The sequence below is a fragment of the Topomyia yanbarensis genome, chromosome 2, assembly GCF_030247195.1.
Source record: "Topomyia yanbarensis strain Yona2022 chromosome 2, ASM3024719v1, whole genome shotgun sequence".
In the NCBI taxonomy this organism is placed as follows: Eukaryota; Metazoa; Arthropoda; class Insecta; order Diptera; family Culicidae; genus Topomyia; species Topomyia yanbarensis.
Window position 1 is genome coordinate 454615339 of NC_080671.1, and position 21639 is coordinate 454636977.

A 21639-nucleotide genomic window follows, 5' to 3' on the forward strand; every position below is an offset into this window, starting at 1 on the left:
GAGTCAGCGAATCATTCAATTTTCTGGTGCGAACTCCGTCACCATACCTAGCTCCACAGGGACTCTATTGTCTGGATGTAGCACAAATTAAATAGTTGTCGATTGTAATGAACCGTGTCAGTTCCAGTGGGAATTCGTGTTGCCGTACACAGTTAATCAAATTATGAAAAAGCATGCCTTCTAAATTATAAATTTTAAAATGTAAGAATATTCATTTGATACTATACAATATTGTAAAGATCGACCGTGGTTGATAATTATGGGGATCGCCGAGGAATATACATATGTGGTGAAAACGGAAGTGACGGTTGAAGCAATTTGGAATTCGGTTATATATTTGGCCACGATTAGAAACATCTGGATTGTTCACCCATGCTTAAAAAGCATGCGTAAATATACAAAATTCAAAAATAAAATTGTCCACCCGTTCCCCTATAATAAAACAAATTTGAATCACGTGTATTCACTCGTTAACCCTCCGGAAATTGCGCTTATGGCCCACTGAACGAGCAGCCGCTGGTGCCCTAAGACGATTTCGCTGGATTTTCAGAGCAGCGTGCATTCAGTGCACTAGCGCGACTGCCGGAAGGTTAAATAAATCCACGTCTATTCATTAGAAAGCATATAATTTTTTAAATTTTTCAGTGCGGTCAGGATGCCTCAACAACCTATGTGCACAAGTCGTTAGCCTATCGAATTTTCAAATCAAGGTTATTACCAAAAACCTGACTTCCTATGAGCGTTATGCAGTGGTGGATCCAGGAGGAGGGTCCTGGGGGTCCGGACCCCCTCCGAAAAATTTTTACTTGCTAGAAAATTTTAAATTAGTTTAAATTTAATATTAGTTTCAAACTCAAAATCATTCCAAACCAAATTTGACCAACAAAACATATAATCATTAAACAAGGTTATTATGTATGACGAATTATACATTGTTCATTTTAAAATCTAAATTTCAGACCCCTCCCGAAATTTTTTTCTGGATCCGCCCCTGGCGTTATGGGAACAGAGAGGCCTGTTCTTCCATATCCATGCTACATATCTTAGACATGTTAAATTGAATACATTAATGTGGAACGAGCTTTCTTGAACAAAGAACTATTTCATTTTTATATATTGTTAAGTAGAATGTATGATCGCTCCATTAATACAAGACGAGCAAAATCGACTCTTTCGAACCGAATACTTTTGTGAATGATCGACTTGCAGCAGTGATTATTCTATCATGACCATCATATTTAGGTCTGACCACTGAGAACTGACATACAAATAAAGTTTTCAATGTGTGTAAAAAATAAAACTGTCGTTTTGAAATGTCACCAGCAAGTAGCAACTTGCCACAAGCCGGCGCTACGTTCGACCAGCAAACGCTATACGGGTATTGCGTGCAAAATTGTATACAATGGTGTTTCATGTATGCGAACCTTTATGCGATGGTGATTTTCAACGTATTTTCATTTAAATGTTTACACAGGTTTTTCAGGAAACTTTGTTCTAGCTTATATGTCTGTTTTCTGTGGTTTGACTACGCTTACTACTAGTACTTCTCTGAAGTAATCATCGCACTCAAGGCCAGATGAGATGGCACTTTTCTAACCTACATATAATACCACTGTTTCTTTCAAAGAAAACAGGACGGGTAGTTCGTTGACTTCATCACATAACCATTTCTTATTAACTTTGCTTTATGGTGGCGATTTGGATTGCAGCAGCATTACCATAAAAGGACGATGTTCTGTTTATTTCATATTTCGGCCATTATTTGGCGTTTGACTTTAGCTTTCGGCTGACGTTTATCTCAACTTCTTTCGACGGGAAAACCAGGGCATCGAAGTTTTTTTCTGCGAAAGTTTCCGGGCTGATCTGCAGTGTCGATTTTAACAGCAAAAATGATACAATGATTCTAGTTCGAAAATTCACGTACACTTACCGTGTCTAGATTACTACACCAAGTAGGATATCTCGGTAAAAACACACACACACACACACACATTAAAAATCGGTTAAATCACTTCTGGCCTTTACATCCCCTGTGCAGTAGTTCATAAAATTTTGGAAATCTTGGCGAACATCGTCCAACCAAATACAAATATAATTTGTATTTGGTCCAACGATACAAGGAGAAAAATATTTCACTTTTTTTTGCCCAACTTATTGTTACAATAAACCGTAACCATGGGATGAAAGCGTATGCTGTTTGTAAAAATAACAACAGAATTTTACAATCAGCGTTGCTAGTTTTATACATTTTCTAATCAAATGACAATTTTGAGAGTACCAGTTACCTGAGTCACTGAGGGGTAGTCAGATTTGCGATACACTTTTGGAATAACAGTGTCTAGTCGTGTCGTTGACTGCTATGTTTGCAAATTGTTAAAACAACCACGAAAGTCAGATAATAGATACCAGAGGATTTTTCTCAGTGTAGCACAAAATTATAAGGTTTGTTCCAGTACCAGGAGAAACTGGAAGTACTCCGGAGCAAACGGGGAGAAAATCGTTCCTGTACTATCTTCTTCTCTTTTTTCTTCTTCTGGTGGCAAACCGGTGTGAAAAGGAGCAAGAATTTTTTGCTCCGGAGCAACACGGAGTAACTTCCATGTACTGGAACAAACCTCCCGGATAGAATTTTACAATAGCATTTACCCTACAAACAATCATAAAACAATAAATATTATAGTTATTACTGTTTCAACATTGTTCGATGCTAAGTTCTCACAGTAGATTTACAATAAAATTTCATGTAACAATAAATTTCACTGTTTAGCAAAAAACTGATACAGTGCATTCACATTAAATTTTACTGTTTTCGAGAAAACAATGTATGGAGAAAAATTGATTTTTTTAATGTTAAGATACATAACCACCCCCTTTTTCACTGTAAAAGTCTATTTTACATTGAAATTTACTGTAAAAACGTAAAAGTTTATTGTTTTTGTATTGTAGCATAACACTAAAACTTACTGTAAATTATTGTAAAATTACTGTACTGTCACAGTGAAAATCATGGTTTTGTTACTGTACATTTCTATTCGGGCTATAGTGATCCAATTCCTGAGGTGTACACCTGCCTTTATATGGTTTAACCGCACGCTCGGTATTGAGGGATAAATTTTTATTCGTGTATTTGGATATCGAAATCCATCTCCTATTCCCTCCCCTCCCGATTGCTGTCAAAAATGTTTCGAACCGCACACAGCTGTGAGGAACAGTCAATCGAAAGCAAACGTGCACAACAAACCAAAACAAACATTACACGAAGGCGGACGAAAGCGAACTACGTGTGACTTTACTATTATACGTGCTGATAAGGTGCTTGCGTTTACTAACAAGAAAGTTTCCAGCTGCTATTGGTTGTTGAGAAGCACAAATTCCAGTCCAAATGTCCGTCGATTAACACCAAAAAAAGGATCTCTTTCACTGGAACATCACACGCACTCGGAACAAGCCAAATTTATTATGGAACGAAGTTCGGCACAAACAGTTACCTTGACAAACAGTATTATAGGCGTCGGTGTCCTTTCGATGCCTTTCTGCTTCCAGAAGGTAAGAGGATGGAAAGGTTTTCAAATTTCGTAGTGTATACTTATTGTGATTTTCTTCTGATTTAGTGTGGCATCATACTATCCTTAGTACTGCTACTGCTAAGCACCTACATCACAAGACTAGTTTGTAGTTATATGATCAAATCTGCTATAATTTCAAGGCGCAAAAATTTCGAACAAATTGGTAAGTATAACAAAAACTCGTTTAACGACATTTCTTCGAATATCCTTTCTTCGTTTTAGCATTCTACGCCTTTGGATCCTTCGGCAAATTACTGGTGGAATTATGTGTAGTCTGCTATCTGCTGGGTACCTGTGTGGCCTACTTTGTTGTTGTCGGCGATTTGGGTCCACAAATAACGGCAAAGATATTGTCGATAAATGAGAGCAGCACCCTGCGGTTGTGGGTAATGATCGTGGTAACCTTAGTGTGCATTGTCCCGCTGGGGTTGCTACGGAATGTGGACAGTTTGGCATCGGTATGTACCGCGTCGTTGGGATTCTATCTTTGCTTGGTGCTCAAGGTGATGGCCGAGTCAGGCGAACAAATCAGTAAAGCTGGTTGGTACAATGGTTTGGCACTGTGGGATACTAGTGGCATTTTGCAGTGTTTGCCCATCTTCAGCATGGCTCTCTCGTGCCAAATGTATGTTATTGATAGTTTTTTAATCTGATTGTGTGTTAACAAGACTTTTTTTCGCTAGGCAACTATTTGAGGTGTATGCTACTATGCCGACGTCTTCCTTGGATAAAATGAGCCGCGTGATTCAAAAGTCGACAAATTTCTGTGCTTGTATTTATGCTTTGATTGGATTTTTCGGTTACGTTGCCTACAGCGGTCTTCGCTTTTCTGGAAACATTCTTATAAATTTCTCGCCTTCATTTGTATCGGACATTATCAAGATTGGTTTCGTTCTGTCGGTGGCATTTAGCTTTCCATTGGCAATATTCCCGTGTCGGGTTAGTTTGTATTCGCTGCTGTATAAAAGAGCCTATTCGGATACACACTATTACATCCCCGAGTCAAAGTTCCGACCGTTGACGTTGGCCATTGTAACTGTGGCACTCTGCCTCGGGTTTATAGTTCCATCCATCGAAGTAGTCATTGGATTAGTTGGGTCCACGATCGGGGTAGCGATCTGTATCATCATTCCGGCTGCTTGTTATATGCACATTTGCAAAACGAACATCGCCGAGAAACAGCTGGCGCAGGTCATGATCGCTCTCGGTTTTTTGATCATGATTCTCGGCACGTACGCTAATCTGGTTGCTATGAATCACGTACCGGAGAAAACTTACGAGACTGTGGTAGACAGAAAAGTCACTCTACCGCCTGTACTGAAAGTGGATAAGATGGAAGCAAATCTAGACAAACCGCTGGACGACGTGAAATTGCAACAACCAGTTGAGCCAGAGGTAAAACAGATGCCGATTCCAACCGAAAAGCCCCTGTTGCATGTTGAAGAGCTGCAAACAGTAAAAGCCGTCGATGCACAAAAAAGTGATGGTTCCAAAGATGGCGTGGTGAGTTCCTAGGATCATTATAATTACGTATCCTTATCGAACAGTAAAGTAATTTTCACATTGTTCTTTTCTAGGCCTTGATAACGCCTGAACCACCACCGGGCCAGCAGCACAAGCCGGAATCCAAAGAGGAAATAATCGGTCAGGATGCAATTCTGAAGGAGGAAAAGGAAATAGCTGTGGAGGAGAAGGAAAAAATACAACAGGATATCAGTGAACTGAAGAGTGCCAAGAAGGAACTGGAAGCACAGGTACAGGTCATTAAGGAACAGCTGGTGAAAACGAACGAGGAAACTCAGCAGTTGGTACTGAAGAAGTTCGACGAGATAGTGGAAAAAATCGATCAGAAAGCTTCCAAAGACAAGGAACCCGCAGCGCCTGTGACTGTCAAATCGGAGGTCGAGAAGCAGTTGCCCGAAAAGGCGGAAATTTTAAATCACAACAAAGATCCTATTGTTCGGCTGCTGACTGAGCAAGGTAAACTAAAAGCCCAAGCCAATGAAACCTTGATCGAACAGATTGAAAAAGCTAGCCCTGAACAACAGAATCACTCCTCCGCCGCCGTTGAAACTAAATTGTTAGCCGAATCTGTCAATAACGATTTGAAAAATGATGTAGTGGAAGCGAAAAAGGAGCCTTTAGCCGAAAAAGCAGAACCACTGCCACCGCTTCCGGTTGAACAAAAGCCAGAGCCGGTGGAGGTTGTTGAGGAAGCGCAAAAGAAAGCAGATGTTGAGAGCAAAAAAGACGACGACGCTGGTGCTAAACGAGATCTGCTGGCGGTAAGGAGCAAAAGAAATGTACTGAAACAGGATTCGGGTGGTGGTCAGGATACGCAGGTTGAAGCAAACGAAAGCGGCGAGAACTGTAAAAAGACTGATGCACAAACGACAACAAGTGCAAGTGAAAAGGAGTCGCTTGAGCGACAGTTTAAGCAGAATGGTAACATAATTCATGATCTTATAGGAAAAGATAAGCTCGTGAATATGATTCGGAGTGATATATTGATGGATGAACGCAAACTATTAAGGAAATAAACTTATTTATTTATAAAAAAAGGTTTATAGATTGAAACGTAAACATTTTCCCATTCTATTGGAAAAAAATGTTTCTATTTCCATACTGTGCACGAAAAACTTTATGCTAATGATACAACTACGCTACGCTTCATTTGAGCTTTGTCGGAAAATGTAAATTTCATCGCCCACAGAAAAAAAAGGATTATAAATATGCAAACTTGTAGAAACCAACTTGCAACATGCTGCGGACGAGACGATGCCCTCATCCAGCATAAATAGACGCGTAGAATAATGTACTTTTTCTACTGCTACTAGGGCCGCTACACAGCTCTTCGTACTAATTTGAAACAAATATTCAAATATTGATTTATTCCGCTAAAACAGATGGATAGGTAATATTTGGGACATAAACGGAGTGAGGTGTCTACACTTAGGGCTTTTTATTTTAATACGCAACCTTCCATGAATAATGTTTCAATGCAATCTTTCCACGAATAATGGTTTGTTTGCGCCAAACGCTTTCAGACACACCGTGAATTTGATAGTCTGCTTTATTCAACGTCTATGCCTCATGGCCGTATAGAGTAACAGGCAGTGGCCCAACCAGTTCTGCACTAAGTATAAGCCTTCGTCAGCACTTCCTCGAGGTTCGAGCTGTTATATTTGGCTGCTTCTCAAGAGAAAAATGTTAGTCTTTACAATTTGGCGCTAGTTTTTTTTTTGTAGCAGTAACAGATGAGAGGCTGAGAGCAAGAGTGGGTTAAAAATTCACTGCGAGCAAAAGTGGTATACGTTTTATTAAGAGCAAAACCGGTTTAAGTACCAGTCGGAGCAGAAATGGGATAAAAAAAAACCTTAGCGCAAAAATGGGTTAAAAAGATATACCACTTTTTCCCTGAGAGGAAAAATATTCCATTTTTATCCTAAGAATGGTTTCAGAAATTATTTATCACAAATCAATGAAACAATCATCAATGTGGAAGTTACTTGAAATTTGGTGGTCAGTAGGTATCGGAAATTGACGATTAGCGCCATTTTGAAATCCAAGATGGCGACATCCGGTTATCACAAAATAGTATTGCTTGTGGCACTAAAAACTGAATTCTAACCGCACAGCGCACTTACCATTCTTCTTATAAATTTTTATCATAGACTGGTTAGTTCGACTGGTCTGTCTATGAAAGTACCAACTCTATCACTTGAAATACATGCGTTTTGACAGATCGCAGTTTTGATATCACTCGCACTTTGAAAGTGCGGAGTCCAGGTTGGTGGGAAGTGCGCAATAAGAACCACCATCAATATGGGTGTCATTTGAAAGGGGGTGGTCAGCAGATACCGAAAATTGACGATTACCGCCATTTTGAAATCCAAGATGGCGGCCTCCGTTTATCGAAAAATAGTGAAAACCATCATGGGTAGGAATGTCATTTGGAAAGGACTGGTTAGTAAACATAGAAAATGGATGTTTAGTGCCATTTCGAAATCCAATATGGCGACTTCCTGTTAACAAAAATAGTGGGAATATGGATATCATTTGAAAGAGAGTGAACAGTATGTAACGATTCCTAGTATACAAGATGTTTCATGGCTAGCGTTACGATCTTACTAATACTATGGATCCTTTCTGATTGGGGTTCGGACATAGGACCAGAGTTCAAAATAATCGAAGCTCTTTTATGAGTACTGAAAATGAACCTGATGCGACTCGCGATGAATAGAAAGAATATTCATTCAAAAATCCATGTTATTCAGTCAGTTGAGTATCGAATATTCATTTCACTTATTCTCCAAGTAAATGTTTTCAAATATTGCTAAAACATAATATATTAATTATCATCGCTTATATTGTGCCAAGGCCTACTCTGATGCGTTTTGTTCGTTGTTGCACGTTCGCCTCGTACAATAATCGGAGATGAATGAAATTCTGCATTGAATGTGTTCGCGACGTAAAATTGGAATTGATCTGTGGACTGTATTATCTATGAGTCACTGGTTCTCGGATGGATGAAGGGAATTTCGAATTGTCTTGTCATATCGAAACAGCTTTTGTTCGGAACACTAACACAATTAATTTGTCGGAACATGCCTCGGGACGTCTTACACCTTATATCACAATGATAGTTCTTCTGTACAACGAGGTTCGAAATTGAAAGAGAGCCTAACTCTAACAGTAGTGAGCCTTTATAGGTTTTAAATTCAAAAGATTTAGTACAACTCGTCTAATATTTTTTAGTAGTCAACTTCGATGGTTTTCCTCTAGGGGGTCGTCAATTGATGTTGTTGTACAAAACTGCAATAAAACCGGCTCGGCACGCTCAGCTGCTTTTCGTACAGAATGAATGAGCAGTTGGTTCGTTTGACGCTTTCAGTTTCGCCACTGAATATTGAAAATGAATGGGGCTGAATATGTTCAATTTTCATTCAATGAATTTGAAAATTTGTAGCTCTGCATAGGACGACATGATATGATATGAATAGATAACGTTTCGTGTATAAAATGGGTTTAGGGCCACGTTCTCGTTGGAGGTACCCTGGACTTGGCGATGAGCCCAGGTTCGCTTTTTAACTTGGAGTGCCCCATGCCAGAACTACCGAAGATAACAAAATACCAAAAGATCTATGGAGGCCCTTCGCGATAAACCCCGCATATCTACGTCTGCGATCTTCCAAACAAGATTACCCTCCGGTGATAAAGTGAACCGTTCAGCACTTTTTAATTTACAAAAAAGGGGTGCCGATTGTGAACCTACAAACGCTGGTGTTCGCGTGATCAACCGGAAGTCTCAAATCTCGGCCCTAGCAACATACACTCAAAAAAAAGTAAACGTTATGCCTATTGATTTTACACATAGATTTTTGCAATTAACGGAGGCATATAGACACTATTTGCTGGCACATAAACCTAATGTGTGTATTTACAAGAAATATTAATCTTACATTCACATTTCATAACTATTAGACACATAAAACCCTACTCTATAACAATATGCACATATAACTTATGTGTGTGCATACATAGTTTATACAGTTGACACATTGAAGCTATGTGTGCGCGTGATAACAATAGCATTTCTTCTTCATATGAATTTTAAGCGGTTTGAAGCAAATAGAATTAACGTTTGGATTTTTTTCAGTGTAGGTCAATGCGTTCAGTTGGACTAATAAAAAATAACGCTCATAGCCACTAGACAACACGTTCTATAGCGCCACGACCGAAAACTAGTGATACCAGGGAACTCATTCGCTTCTGGCATCTGAACCGAATACTGAAAATTAAGTATCATTCACGGTCCACGCGATCATTCAAGAACACAGGCGAAAATGGAAATGGGCTCGCAGTTATAAAATCGAATGTATACAAGCCAAGTTACACACTAGCACCCGCGAGATACAAAAACCAACATAATCGAATATGTCAACGTACAAACGCTCGAGCCCCTAGCCATTATACATATAGGTAGACATGTAATCACGATAATCAACGATCAACTACGCCCATGATTTCAAAAACAGAAAAATGTCTCGATGATTTAGTGAACGCACTTATAATCTGATCAACATGGTCTCAACGAACAAATAAACGCCTATTACCACGCGATCGTAAAGTCCCTACGCCCGCATATTTGAGCTGTACACTCAATATCACAATCAGAAGCACGGCCCGCTGCAATTGCTCTTTAGTTTCAGTAGGACAATTCCAAAAAAATAAACCAGTGTCAAAGCCGAACTTATTTTTTCCTACACATACTACCATGTGTTCTTTTCATATCAGTAGCGTCTGGCTCAAATGGCACGTTCCCTTCGTCTTTTCACTGCCTCCTTTGTTACTAAATACATAAAAAACAAAGCAATAAAGAAAAAGCATCATCTTGTCACGTCAAATTTTAAGGCCATGAAAATAAAAAAGCCCCATCTTCTTTCGATTCTTCAAAAACAAATTGCAAAAATAGCGACTTTCGTTTTGCTATATAATCCTAACAATCCTAATCTCTTTTTTTTATTATATTAAGCCTGTGGATAAGTCTGCAACGATTGAAGCATTGGAAGTCAACATTACTCGAGTAATTAGCCAGATACCAGCTGCTCGAACTCGTATTTAAAAATTGAACCACCTCACACGCTACTATGATCAAAATTTATTAGAAATTGTTTACAAACAATAAATGGCAAAATATGTTCTTTCGAGCGAAAATATAGATTCCCGATTTAATTAATTTTTTAATGTTTTTTCCTAGTTGCACAAACAAACTTCATGTTCATCCATGCTGAACTTTTAAAATTATGAATCTATAACTGAACCACTACTGAACATGTCCTTAGGTCGTTACATGACCGAAATGTTTTTACCCCGTCGAGCGAACCTGAGTGTATGTGCTGAATACCCTTTTTCAAAGCAATGTTCTAAACGTGTTTCAAATAGGGTTTGCAATACCGATCCTTTTTGGCGAGAACCGGTACACTGAAGTTTTTTTTTATGCGGGGGATACGTACCGCATAAAAAATATCCGCATAAAAAAAACCGCATAACTTTGAAAATCCGCATAAAAAAAACGGCATAACTTTGAAAATCTGCATAAAAAAACCGCATAACTTTGAAAATCCGCATAAAAAAAACCGCATAACTTTGAAAATCCGCATAAAAAAAGTCGCATAAAAAAAATCCGCATAAAAAAACCGCATAAAAAAGACTTCAGTGTACTACGGTACTGAAGCCCTCAGTACCGGTAGTACCGGTAAAGTACCGGTACTAGAATATTTTTTTAAAAAAATCGAAAAAGGCTTCAAACTGAAATTGAATGCTCAAACTGATGATCTTATTCTCAGATGATTGATTTGTGCTGATCAAAAAACATGTTTATTGTTTTTAATTGCTTCGGAATGGCAAGACTCATTTCACAAAAGATATTTTTCGTATAGGGCACCTTCTTTTATTTAGAAATCGAGGCCACTTTGAAATCAATAACTGCTAAGTGGTGCAACTTTCGTCGACTTGAACAGATGGTAAATGTATGAAACTCTATTAACAACAGTAAATCAAAGCGAGAATGGCAGTAAATCCGAGCAGGTTAATTGCATTTCCTCTCTTGCTTTTCTGAAAATTGGTCTCGACCTTTATGTCGTTTGCCTACTATTCTCTAATGCATATCAAGGCTCCTTGCTTTCCTGTAAACTATGGAGTTTTACTGATTTTTCCGATCATCAATAATTATAAATCGCCCCATTTGAAGCATTTCACCAAGTCTAAAACTGTTAGCTACTAAATCACTGTTCGTTCTTTTATAGATAAAGGTTTAAGAGCAAACCAAATACAGAAATGACTTAGACCATAGTCTTATTACGCATCAACCAGTGAATAATGGAAACCAATCAGAATGTCGCTAATAAAACTTTAACTTCTAGAATTATTATGATGATGGCCCCACCACATTCCCACACAAAGGTGTTATCTCAACGATTTATCTAGAAGAAAAATTAATATAATTAAACGTTATCTTGCAGACCGATATTTTGAAACAGATCCCCCTGCAGAGTTAACATATTTGTCATAAAAAATGTATAGTACCGAAAATACCGGTACTGGCTTTTGTTCAGTACCGGTATTACGGTACCAAAAATGAGTCGGTATTCCCGGGATTTTCGGTACCGGTATTATCGGTACCACAACCTTAGTTTCAAATGAGGCAACTTAGTACTTAGTAATGACTTAGTAATAAAAAACGCATGAGGTACATCCGAAATATGGAACGCGTGTGCCAATAAAACATAAGAAGCGATATATGCTTATCACCCTAGGTACATACAAAAATATTTTGACAGGAGACGTGGCAGTAACTTCTGTGGATATCTTTAAATCATTTGTTAAAAAATGATAAATCAGTATCACAAATCCAGTACAATACGTTAACCTAAATGAATTAAAAGTAGAGAAAAAACTACAATTCTCACGGTATCATATAGTTATTTAAATAATCTAAAGATATAAAACCGCTTTCCAATGATTACCTCTTTTAAATGACATTCACATTGATGACGTCACTCATCATTTTGTGGAAACCGGAAGTCTCCATTTTGGATTTTAAATGATATCCATATTGATTATGACTCACTATTTTGTGGCAACCCGAACGCCACCTTGAATTTTGAAATGGCGACTAGTATCAATTTTCGATGTCTACTGACCACCCCATTTCAAATGACATCCATATTGATGATACTCACTATTTTGGGATAACCGGAAGTCGCCATCTTGGATTTCAAAATTGCACTAATCGCCAATTTTCGGTGTCTGCTGACCACCCCTTTCAAATGACACCCATATCGATGGTGGTTCTTACCACTTTGTGGTAACCGGAAGTCGCCATCTTGGATTTCAAAACAGCGCTAATCGTCACTTTTCGGTGTCAGCTGATCAAGCTCTTTCAAATGACACCCATATTGATGGTGTTTCTCCCTATTTTGTGGTAACCGGAAGTCGCCATCTTAGATTTCAAAATGGCGGTAATCGTCAATTTTCGGTGTCCACTGACCACCTCCTTTCAAATGACACCCATATTGATACTGGTTCTCACTTTTTTGTGGTTACCAGAAGTCGCCATCTTGGATTTCAAAATGGCGGAAATTGTCCATTTCCGATGTCTGCTAACCTATACGGATACTATATCTCATGATTTCTATGCCATCGAAACTTTGACCAAAATTTCATTATCCACAAGTCCGAATAAGAAATATGTGATTCTTTTCTTAGCGCAAAAGTGGGTTAATATGCTATACCAGTCTTGCCCTGAAAATTTTGTCGAACCACTTTTGCGCGAATTAATATTTGAACTACTTTTGCCTGAGGTTGTGATGAATATACCATTTCTGATCTAACAGAATATTTTAACCCACTTTTGCTCTGAGCAAAATTTTAACCCACTCTTGTTATCAGATGTTCCCACAAAGGGATGGACAAAGGCGCACTCTTCCTGAACCAAGTGGGTATATTGATTTATTGTAGCTCTTTGATATTTCTACTAAAGAGTTCTTAAAGTGTCTTTAAAGCCAACCCGATGCTTTAGTAGATTGACGTATGAATATCTCGAATCGGTGACTACACCGTCGATCTCAACTTTGTGGACGGGCATATAGACGCGGTAGTCCTTCATAAAAAGAATACTCATCCAGGTAATCTTTTTTACTTGCTTTGGACAGGATATCACAATTCTGAGCTTACCAAAAGCGAACTTTCGAGTTATCTGTCACGGCTCAATATTTCTACGCACTTTTGTAATCTTGAATATTTTGCGTGTTATCTTTGATCCCAAAGAAGATCAGATGTAGTCCGACTAAGCGTAAAGGGAATTCGGAGTCTTCAAGGAGGAATCTTGTTCTACATCAATTTTACCATCAATCGGGTATTTTCAAATAATGTAGTTCAAAATTTCATAATACGAGGGCATGGACTGAAATAACGGGAGATGTAGGACAACGAATGACGAGTCAAGGATTTTTTTTCAATGGAGAATGCAATTTACGCACTGACCCAGTACACGTGCTTAGTAGATGCCAAGCTACGACATGAAGTGTACTGGAGTGTCGGGCTCCACCATGAACAAGGTAATACCAACTAAACTCCATTGGGCTTCGCCATTGTTCTCGCAAGGGACTACCTCTCGTCGGTATTAATTCTGGGGGGATGGTTATATTTGATGTACTCACTCACTCCCGCTCACGCATTCATACATCCTGTATGAGGCTTACTTGGGTGCTCGCTCTGTCACACCCTGATTCACTCTCTAACACTCCATGTGAAGCTTACTTTTGTGCTAACCCCTATCACACCATGTGAGGCTGACTTGGATGCTCACCCTGCGCTCCTCTCCCACGCCACGAGGTATCAATAGCGAAGTCCCAACATACTACGTTACGACCCTCCCATCTTGGCATGAGGCAGTCCATATATACGCCTTTTCACTCACTCTTCTGTCTTGCTTCGGGGTGGCTTGTTTTACCCCTTAAGCGGTTGCCAGTCGCTGCGCCAAATCTGCCTCAGCATGAACCATTCACTTACTTTTTCGCGCTAGGCCCTTTCCGCTCCAAATAATCAATCACTAGTTAGTCGAGCCCGTCGTTAGTTGCTCGATGCGCCAGATTCTCTGTAGCCGGCAGGCAATCTGAGTGGTTGCGGTCGAGACTGCGTTCCACTTCTCTACCGCTTGACACATCCGCTGAATAAGGGTATCAGGGGTTGTGTCTCAGCCACAGACGTCAAGCATTGCTCTCCTTTTGACGTAGAAGAGAGGACATGCAAACAATATGTACTCGGCAGTTTCGTCAGCACCTGGGCAGTCAGGACAGACGGGGACCTCCGCGTGCCCGAGGCTGTGGAGGTACTGTCGGAAGCAGCCATGCCCTGATAGGAATCGTGCCAGATGGAAGTGAACTTCCCCATGGGGTCTACCCACCCAGTTCGATGTGCTAGGTATCAGCCGGTGGGTCCACCTACCTTTCGAGGAGTTATCCCACTCATGCTGCCATCTGGCGATTCTTTGTTGGAGGGATTCGAACGTGTTGTTCAGACCCTTGATCAGCTGGTACAACCCGCCGACTACAAGGATCTTCTACTGCTAGACATATTAGTTTCGCGTCTAGACAGTGCAACTAGGAGAGCTTGGGAAGAGCATTCATTCACCAAGGAGCAGGATACGGTGAAGGAATTGACAGAATTCTTGCAAAGACGGATCAGAGTACTGACTGGGAGCATTGCCAACTAGATCCGTTGAACCCACGGTTGTCGTACCGCAGCCGCAAAAGAAGCCATTTGTAGTGCGCTCTAGCCATAGTGTCGTACAAAATACAGGAGGACGGTGCATTGCGTGTTCGGAATCCCATCCTCTTTATCAATGTCCAGCTTTCCACCGTTTAGCAGTATCCGCCCGCGATAATCTGCTCCGCAACCACTCCTTATGTCGCAATTGTTTCCGGAAGGGTCATCTGGCTGCGGATTGTTCTTCACGATATGTGTGCCGTAATTGCAAGGGCAAGCACCATACCTTGGTATGTTTTCGGACGGACGGCGAAGGCGGTAAGGGAGCAAACAGTTCCGGCAATTCCAAGGAAGGGGAATCTAGTACCAGAATAGCCAGCACACCATCGGTTGTTTCATCTAACATGTCTGGTCAGCGCAGCTCATCGGTATTACTTGCTATGGCCATCGTCTTAGTAGAGGACGATCAAGGAGGTAGTTATCAAGCAAGGGCTCTACTGGATTCGGGTTCTGAATGCAATTTCATGACCGAGCGGTTATGTCAACTGATGAGCGTTCAATGGCGACGGTCCGACGTGTCTGTGTACGGGATTGGGCAATCCAATACCAAGGTCAAGCATAAGGTGACAACAACAGTGAAGTCGCGAGTATCTGCTTTCTCGCGGAAGATGGAGTTTCTTCTATTACTGAGGGTCACAGCAAATCTTCCGATAGCCAACGTGGATATGACGGGATGGGAAATCCCAACTGGTGTGGAGCTAGCGGATCCAGCGTTTTTCAAGTTCAAGGCAGTTGATTTAGTGCTTGGGATCCAGCACTTCTTCGCATTCTTCCACACTGGCAATGAAGTCCACTTAGGCAGGGACCTTCCTTCTCTAACCGAGTCGATATTCGGATGGGTAGTAGCTGGCACGGTTGAAAGCTCGCTGGAAACCCAACGTATAACCTGCAATATGGCAGTCGGTCTAGAGGAAATATTGACTCGTTTCTGGGCCTGTGAGGAGATCAATTCTACCTCTACTTATTCACCTGAGGAAGCACGCTGCGAGGAGCAGTATGCTAGAACTGTACGAAGGGGAGCGGATGGCCGATACACAGTCTTACCACCAAGGGATGAAGTCGCACTGGCAAGGATGGGCGAATCAAGGGACATCGCATTCCGGCGGCTAGAAGCTTTGGAACGCAGACTGTCGAGGGATCCCGAGCTCCGGAAACAGTACAACCAGTTCATGGCGGAATACCTGGAGCTAGGCCATATGCGAAAGGTAACTGTGGCACCAGATGAGGAAGGCACACACTGCTACTTACCGCATCATCCAGTAGTCAAACAAGAAAGCACCACAACCAAAGTCAGAGTGGTCTTTGATGCATCGTGCAAAACTTCTTCGGGAACATCTCTAAACGATGCACTATTAGTGGGACCGGTGATTCAGGATGATCTCCGGTCAATTATTCTACGGAGTCGAACCAAGCAGTATATGGTGGTAGCAGAGGTCGAAAAGATGTTTCGGCAAATCCAGATTGATGAGGGAGACATGCCTCTTCAACGAATTATGTGGCGTGTCGATAGGGCCGAGGAGGTAAGTATCTTCGAATTAACCACGGTTACCTATGGAACCAAGCCCGCCCCGTTCCTCGCAACCAGAACTCTGAAGCAATTGGCTATGGACGAGCAAGTACAATACGCACTAGCTGCAAGGGCTGCAATCGAAGACGTCTACATGGACGATATTTTGACTGGTGCTGACGAAGCAGAAGCAGCGTTGGAGCTACGAATCCAGCTGTCCGAGATGGTGGATAAAGGCAGATTCCGTCTGAGAAAGTGGGCTTCTAACTGCCCGATGGTATTGCAGGGCATACCAGAAGAAAATCTGGCGGTAATGCAAGCGAAAGAAGTCCAGCTAGATCCCGATCCCGAAGTACGAACCCTAGGACTGGTGTGGCTTCCAGTGGATGATGTCCTGATGTTCCGATTCAAAATACAGGAATTAGATCCAGCCGGTAAATTCTCTAAACGTAAGGTGCTGTCAATCACAGCTACGCTATTCGATCCGTTGGGCCTGGTAGGAGCAGTAATCAACTGCAAATATTTTCATGAAGCTACTGTGGTGTCTAAAGGATGGCAATTGAAGGACCTTAGATTGGAATAGTCCACTGCCATCAAGGGTTGACACAGAATGGCGAGATTTCCACTCTCAGTTGCCACTACTAAACAGTCTGAGAATCGACCGCTGCGTTATAAAACCGAAGTCATAGAGCTACACTTCTTCTCAGATGCATCCGAGCGAGCATACGGAGCATGCGCGTATACTAAAAGTGTGGATTCAACGGGAGGTGTTAGAATCGTATCACTGTCGTCCAAATCAAAGGTAGCTCCGTTGAAATGCCAATCCATTCCCGGTTGGAGCTGTGTGGAGCATTGATGGCGGCTCAGCTTTCGGAGAAGATTTCTAAGGCGATCAAGATGAACGTGCAGCAGTTTTTCTGGACGGACTCTACCTGTGTTCTCCAATGGCTAAAGGCAGTACCCACAACGTGGACTACATTCGTTGCTAATCGCGTGTCGAAAATTCAAGGAATCACCGAGGCGCATATTTGGCAGCACGTTCCAGGAACCCAAAATCCGGCCGACTTAATTTCGCGCGGATTAACTCCAGAGCAGATCCAGCACAGTGAGCTGTGGTGGGAAGGCCCCCCATGGTTTCAGGCAGGGCTAGATTCATGGCCAAGGCAACCGACAATGGCAAACGTTGAGGACGTAGAAGGGCGCTCAGCAGTTCCATGTGCGAAACAGCAGGAATATTTCGGAACCTGGTACGTTAGCAAGTTCTCCAACTATCAAAATTTGATGAGAAGTACAGCGTACTGGCTACGATTGAAAAATACCCTCAAGCGGACTGAGGCTAGCAGAAGATGGAAAGGAATTCTACAGGCAGCAGAATTGAAGGAGACAGAGCACACGGTAATGGGACGCATTCAGCAGGAAACGTTCCCGAAAGAGTGGAAGGCGCTTTCGAACCATGAAGCGGTATTAAGGAGTTCACCGCTGCGCTGGTTTTACCCACAGTTGTCTAGAGACAATCTGATCAGAGTTGGAGGGCGATTGGCCCACTCACAGGAAAATGAAGATACCAAGCTTCCAATAGTTCTTCCAGCAACACATCTTCTAACAAGAATGCTACTAGAGCATTTTCATAAGGAGTTGCTTCACGCAGGACCGCAGCTTCTTCTTGGCACCGTAAGGCTTCAGTATTGGCCATTGGGAGGCCGCAGTGTAGTTCGGCAAATAGTATATCGGTGCCAACATTGTTTCAGAGCAAAGCCAAGACCTATTCAACAGTTCATGGGTGAGCTGCCCGCAGCGCGTGTAACGGCATCAAGGCCATTCTCACGCACAGGAGTCGATTATTGCGGCCCGGTACATATACGCCCAGGTCCCCGTCGTACGGCAGTGAAGGCTTATGTAGCAGTATACGTCTGTATGGGCACGAAAGCTGTTCATCTTGTAACAGATCTGGACCGGTTTCTGCAGGCGTTACGCAGATTGATTGCAAGAAGAGGCAAGTGTTCCGACCTGTACTCTGATAACGGGACAAACTTCATTGGAGCTCGGAACCAACTGAAACAACTGGCTGAATTGTTACACAGCAAAGAGCACAACGAGAAGATAGCGAAGGAATGCACAAAAGAGGGAATCCATTGGCATTTTAATCCCCTCAGTGCTCCGGAGGTCTATGGGAAGCGGCAGTGAAGTCAGCCAAATACCATTTGTTGCGCGTCCTCGGTGACCATGTTGTTTCATTTGAAGATATGAACACTCTTTTGGTTCAGGTGGAGGGATGTCTTAACTCTAGACCGCTAACTGCGATGTCCGACGATCCGAATGATCTGGAACCTTTGACTCCAGGACATTTTTTGATTGGAGCCTCCATGTAACAACTGCCTGCTCCAGACTTCACGGCTGTTCTACTAAATCGGTTGAAGCAGTGGCAAACAATACAGCAAAAACTACAGCAATTCTGGAAACGATAGCGGTTGGAATATTCAACCCAGTTGCAGGGCAGAGTGAAGCGTTGGCAACCACCGATTCCAATCTCTCTCTCAATTGGTGATAATCCGCGACGACAAAATGAGAAGGATTCAGAAGGTCCACTCTGGAGACGACGGAGTTGTCAGAGTAGTGACGCTTAAGACCACAACAGGAATACTTGAAAGGCCCGTTGAAAAATTTGTATCCTGCCATCATCAGACCAGCAAGACTCCCAGTTGTAGATGATTCGATCCGTTCACCTGGTGCGCGAGAGGTTTCTTTTCTTTTCAGAAATTTCAGAAACTTCAGGGTGGACGAGGATGTTTGCGACTGTCCTACTTGTACCCGTTCTATCGACGTACCCCTCGACAGTGAAATTGTTTGCTGCAAGGTGATCAGCGGTTGGAGTACGTTGTGTGCGTGTGTTCGAGAGACGACATGATGGCAAACACAAACGGTGACTGGATAACTGTCATCTGTTTATCCGAAAAGATAACAAGGATGCAACCGAGTTATAGTGCAGCATAGAAAACGAGAGCTGATGTCTTTTTTGGCAGTGGGAGACATCGGGGAGAAGATTCCAGAGCGACGCGACGTCGGCTGATTGCCGGCATCCTGCAGCAGTAGTGAAGAGGAGAGCATCGGCCATCAACTATTGCACCCGGGAAAGGCGTACTGGTCAGTCGCCATGAAAATTGTACCAGTAAAATAATGTTTTAAAGTGTGTTATGTTACAATAAATGTAGTTTAATTAAGTGTAATAAACGTCTTAAATGTAGTGTTGTGATTGAATAAATATGTGTTTATTTATGGGATTGGAGCCAACAATTGCAGTATAAGTAAACCGTCCACCCAACAATCGTCCAAGAATCGTCCACCCAAGAATCGCCCGGAACTGAATACAGTCCACCCAGCAAACGAAGGAAGAAAGGGGTAAGTACCGGATCCCAAACAATACCATTGAGCTAAACCTAATGATTATTTCATATAAAGGTTTAGTTCGTACGAATCGAGTACTGATACACAACCATGTACTGTTAGGCCCCATGCAAAACTGACTCAGACATCACTTCGTTAAAAGTTTAATAACTTCTTTTAACTAGCAGTCTTCGACAAAGTTGTAGACAATTAAATTTTCTTTATTATTTTCACATACAGTGATGAGACGATACATACAGTGCCACCTAGCGGCCAAAATACCAGCTAGAGGGGTTTCTCCATGTAAATTGTTGAAAAATCCCATACAAACTTCAGGCACGTTGGTCCGGTAGTTAGACTTGTCCGATTTGCTTCAAATTTGGTGCAAGTACTCCTGGTGGGGCTAGGAATCGACTCAGGGGTGGGCGGATAGGGGTATTTTTTTCCTGTCACTCTAGTGGAGAGCCCCCTTTGCTCTTGGCCATCACGATTCTATAGGCGTCACCCCACGGATTCGCGTTGGCACTCTCGCACAGGTTGGTGAAAGACGCTCTCTTGCTGCTCTTAATGGCCTTGTTAAGGGCCAATTTCGCAGTTCGAAAAACTTCACGGCGGTTCTCTCTTGCATCCTCGGTGCGAGCTCTTTGCATCCTACGTCTAGCTCTGAGGCAGGCTGATCGTAGGGCTGCAATCTCAGTACTCCACCAGTATACCGGGCGTCTGTCGTTTCTTGGCAGGGTTTTCCTCGGCATAGTGGCGTCGCACGCGCGTGGTAGGACGGCTACCAGCGCATCCCCGCTTAGACTGTCGGTGTTGGCCTCCAGTCTCAGGGCCACGGTGAAAACTTCGATGTCGAAGTCATTGGACTTCCACCCACGTACCTGACAGGGATCACCCGCCCTCGGATGCTGCCATAGTTGATCCTAAAGCGAATTGCTAAGTGATCACTATGGGTATAGCCCTCGTTTACCCTTGATTCCATGCCTGGAACCAGACCCCGGCTGGCAAACGTTACGTCAATCCATGACTCCACCCCATTTCTACGGAATGTGCTAGCGGAGTCATTGTTGCCTAACACAGCGTCGAGTTTCGCAAGCGCCTCCAGTTGAGCTGGGACCCGGCTATTTGTACAGCGGCTACCCCACTCCACTGCCCAAGCGTTGAAATCTCACGCTACGACTACCGGTTTCCGGCCCACTAGGTCGGACGAGAGCCTGTCGATCATCTGGTTGAACTGTTCTATGGGCAACCTTGATGGAACATAACAGCTACAATAGAACATACCATTGATCTTGGTAATCGCAACACCCTCGGCGGAGGAGTGTATTACCTCTTGAACCGGGAACCGTCCCGTTGTACAGATTGCCGCCATCCCAGACCCGTCCAACACCCAATTGCCGTTTTCGGCAGGGACGCTGTACGGATCAGATAGGAGGGCGACATCTGTCCTCGACTCCGAGACCGACTGCCACAACAGCTGTTGGGCAGGTGCACAGTGGTTAAGATTCAGCTGTGTGACGTTCACGGCTTTCTCTTACTGGCGCGAGTCAAGAGATAGTGAAGCAGAAGTATGGTAAACTATCTTTGCTTGCTTTGCTTAAGAGTTTTCCGCAGTTCTCTCGAGGTCTCGCTTGATCCATGAGATGGTTGCATTGAGACATTTACCAGCCGACTTTTTTCTTTCTTTCCGTCATTTTTTTTTATCTATTACGCCGTTTAGGTCTTCTTCATACTTGTGCTATTCAGCTCCGAAATCTACTTCCAGTTCCCAGTATTATCGAGATCCACTCGAATATTTCCTGATGGTGCAACTAGCCTACTCTGACTGAGAGTTCTCCGACAGCGGAATTTCTC

General features: G+C 42.4%; 3 protein-coding genes across 3 annotated transcripts; all 3 read left to right on the forward strand.

Annotated features, from left to right (window-relative positions):
• Positions 1 to 3211: 3211 nt before the first annotated feature.
• LOC131685863 (putative sodium-coupled neutral amino acid transporter 10) lies at positions 3212 to 6403 on the forward strand. The gene is made up of 5 exons (XM_058969875.1): positions 3212 to 3546; positions 3612 to 3729; positions 3789 to 4191; positions 4250 to 5069; positions 5144 to 6403. Exons 1-5 carry the CDS (start codon positions 3460 to 3462, stop codon positions 6104 to 6106), a joined length of 2391 nt encoding a protein of 796 aa, XP_058825858.1. The 5' UTR covers positions 3212 to 3459; the 3' UTR covers positions 6107 to 6403.
• Positions 6404 to 15241: 8838 nt separating this feature from the next.
• LOC131681142 (uncharacterized) lies at positions 15242 to 16987 on the forward strand. Its single transcript, XM_058961854.1, has one exon. It carries the CDS (start codon positions 15242 to 15244, stop codon positions 16985 to 16987), a length of 1746 nt encoding a protein of 581 aa, XP_058817837.1.
• Positions 16988 to 17220: 233 nt separating this feature from the next.
• Positions 17221 to 18588, forward strand: LOC131681143 (uncharacterized). The gene has a single exon (XM_058961855.1). It carries the CDS (start codon positions 17221 to 17223, stop codon positions 18586 to 18588), a length of 1368 nt encoding a protein of 455 aa, XP_058817838.1.
• Positions 18589 to 21639: the final 3051 nt, after the last annotated feature.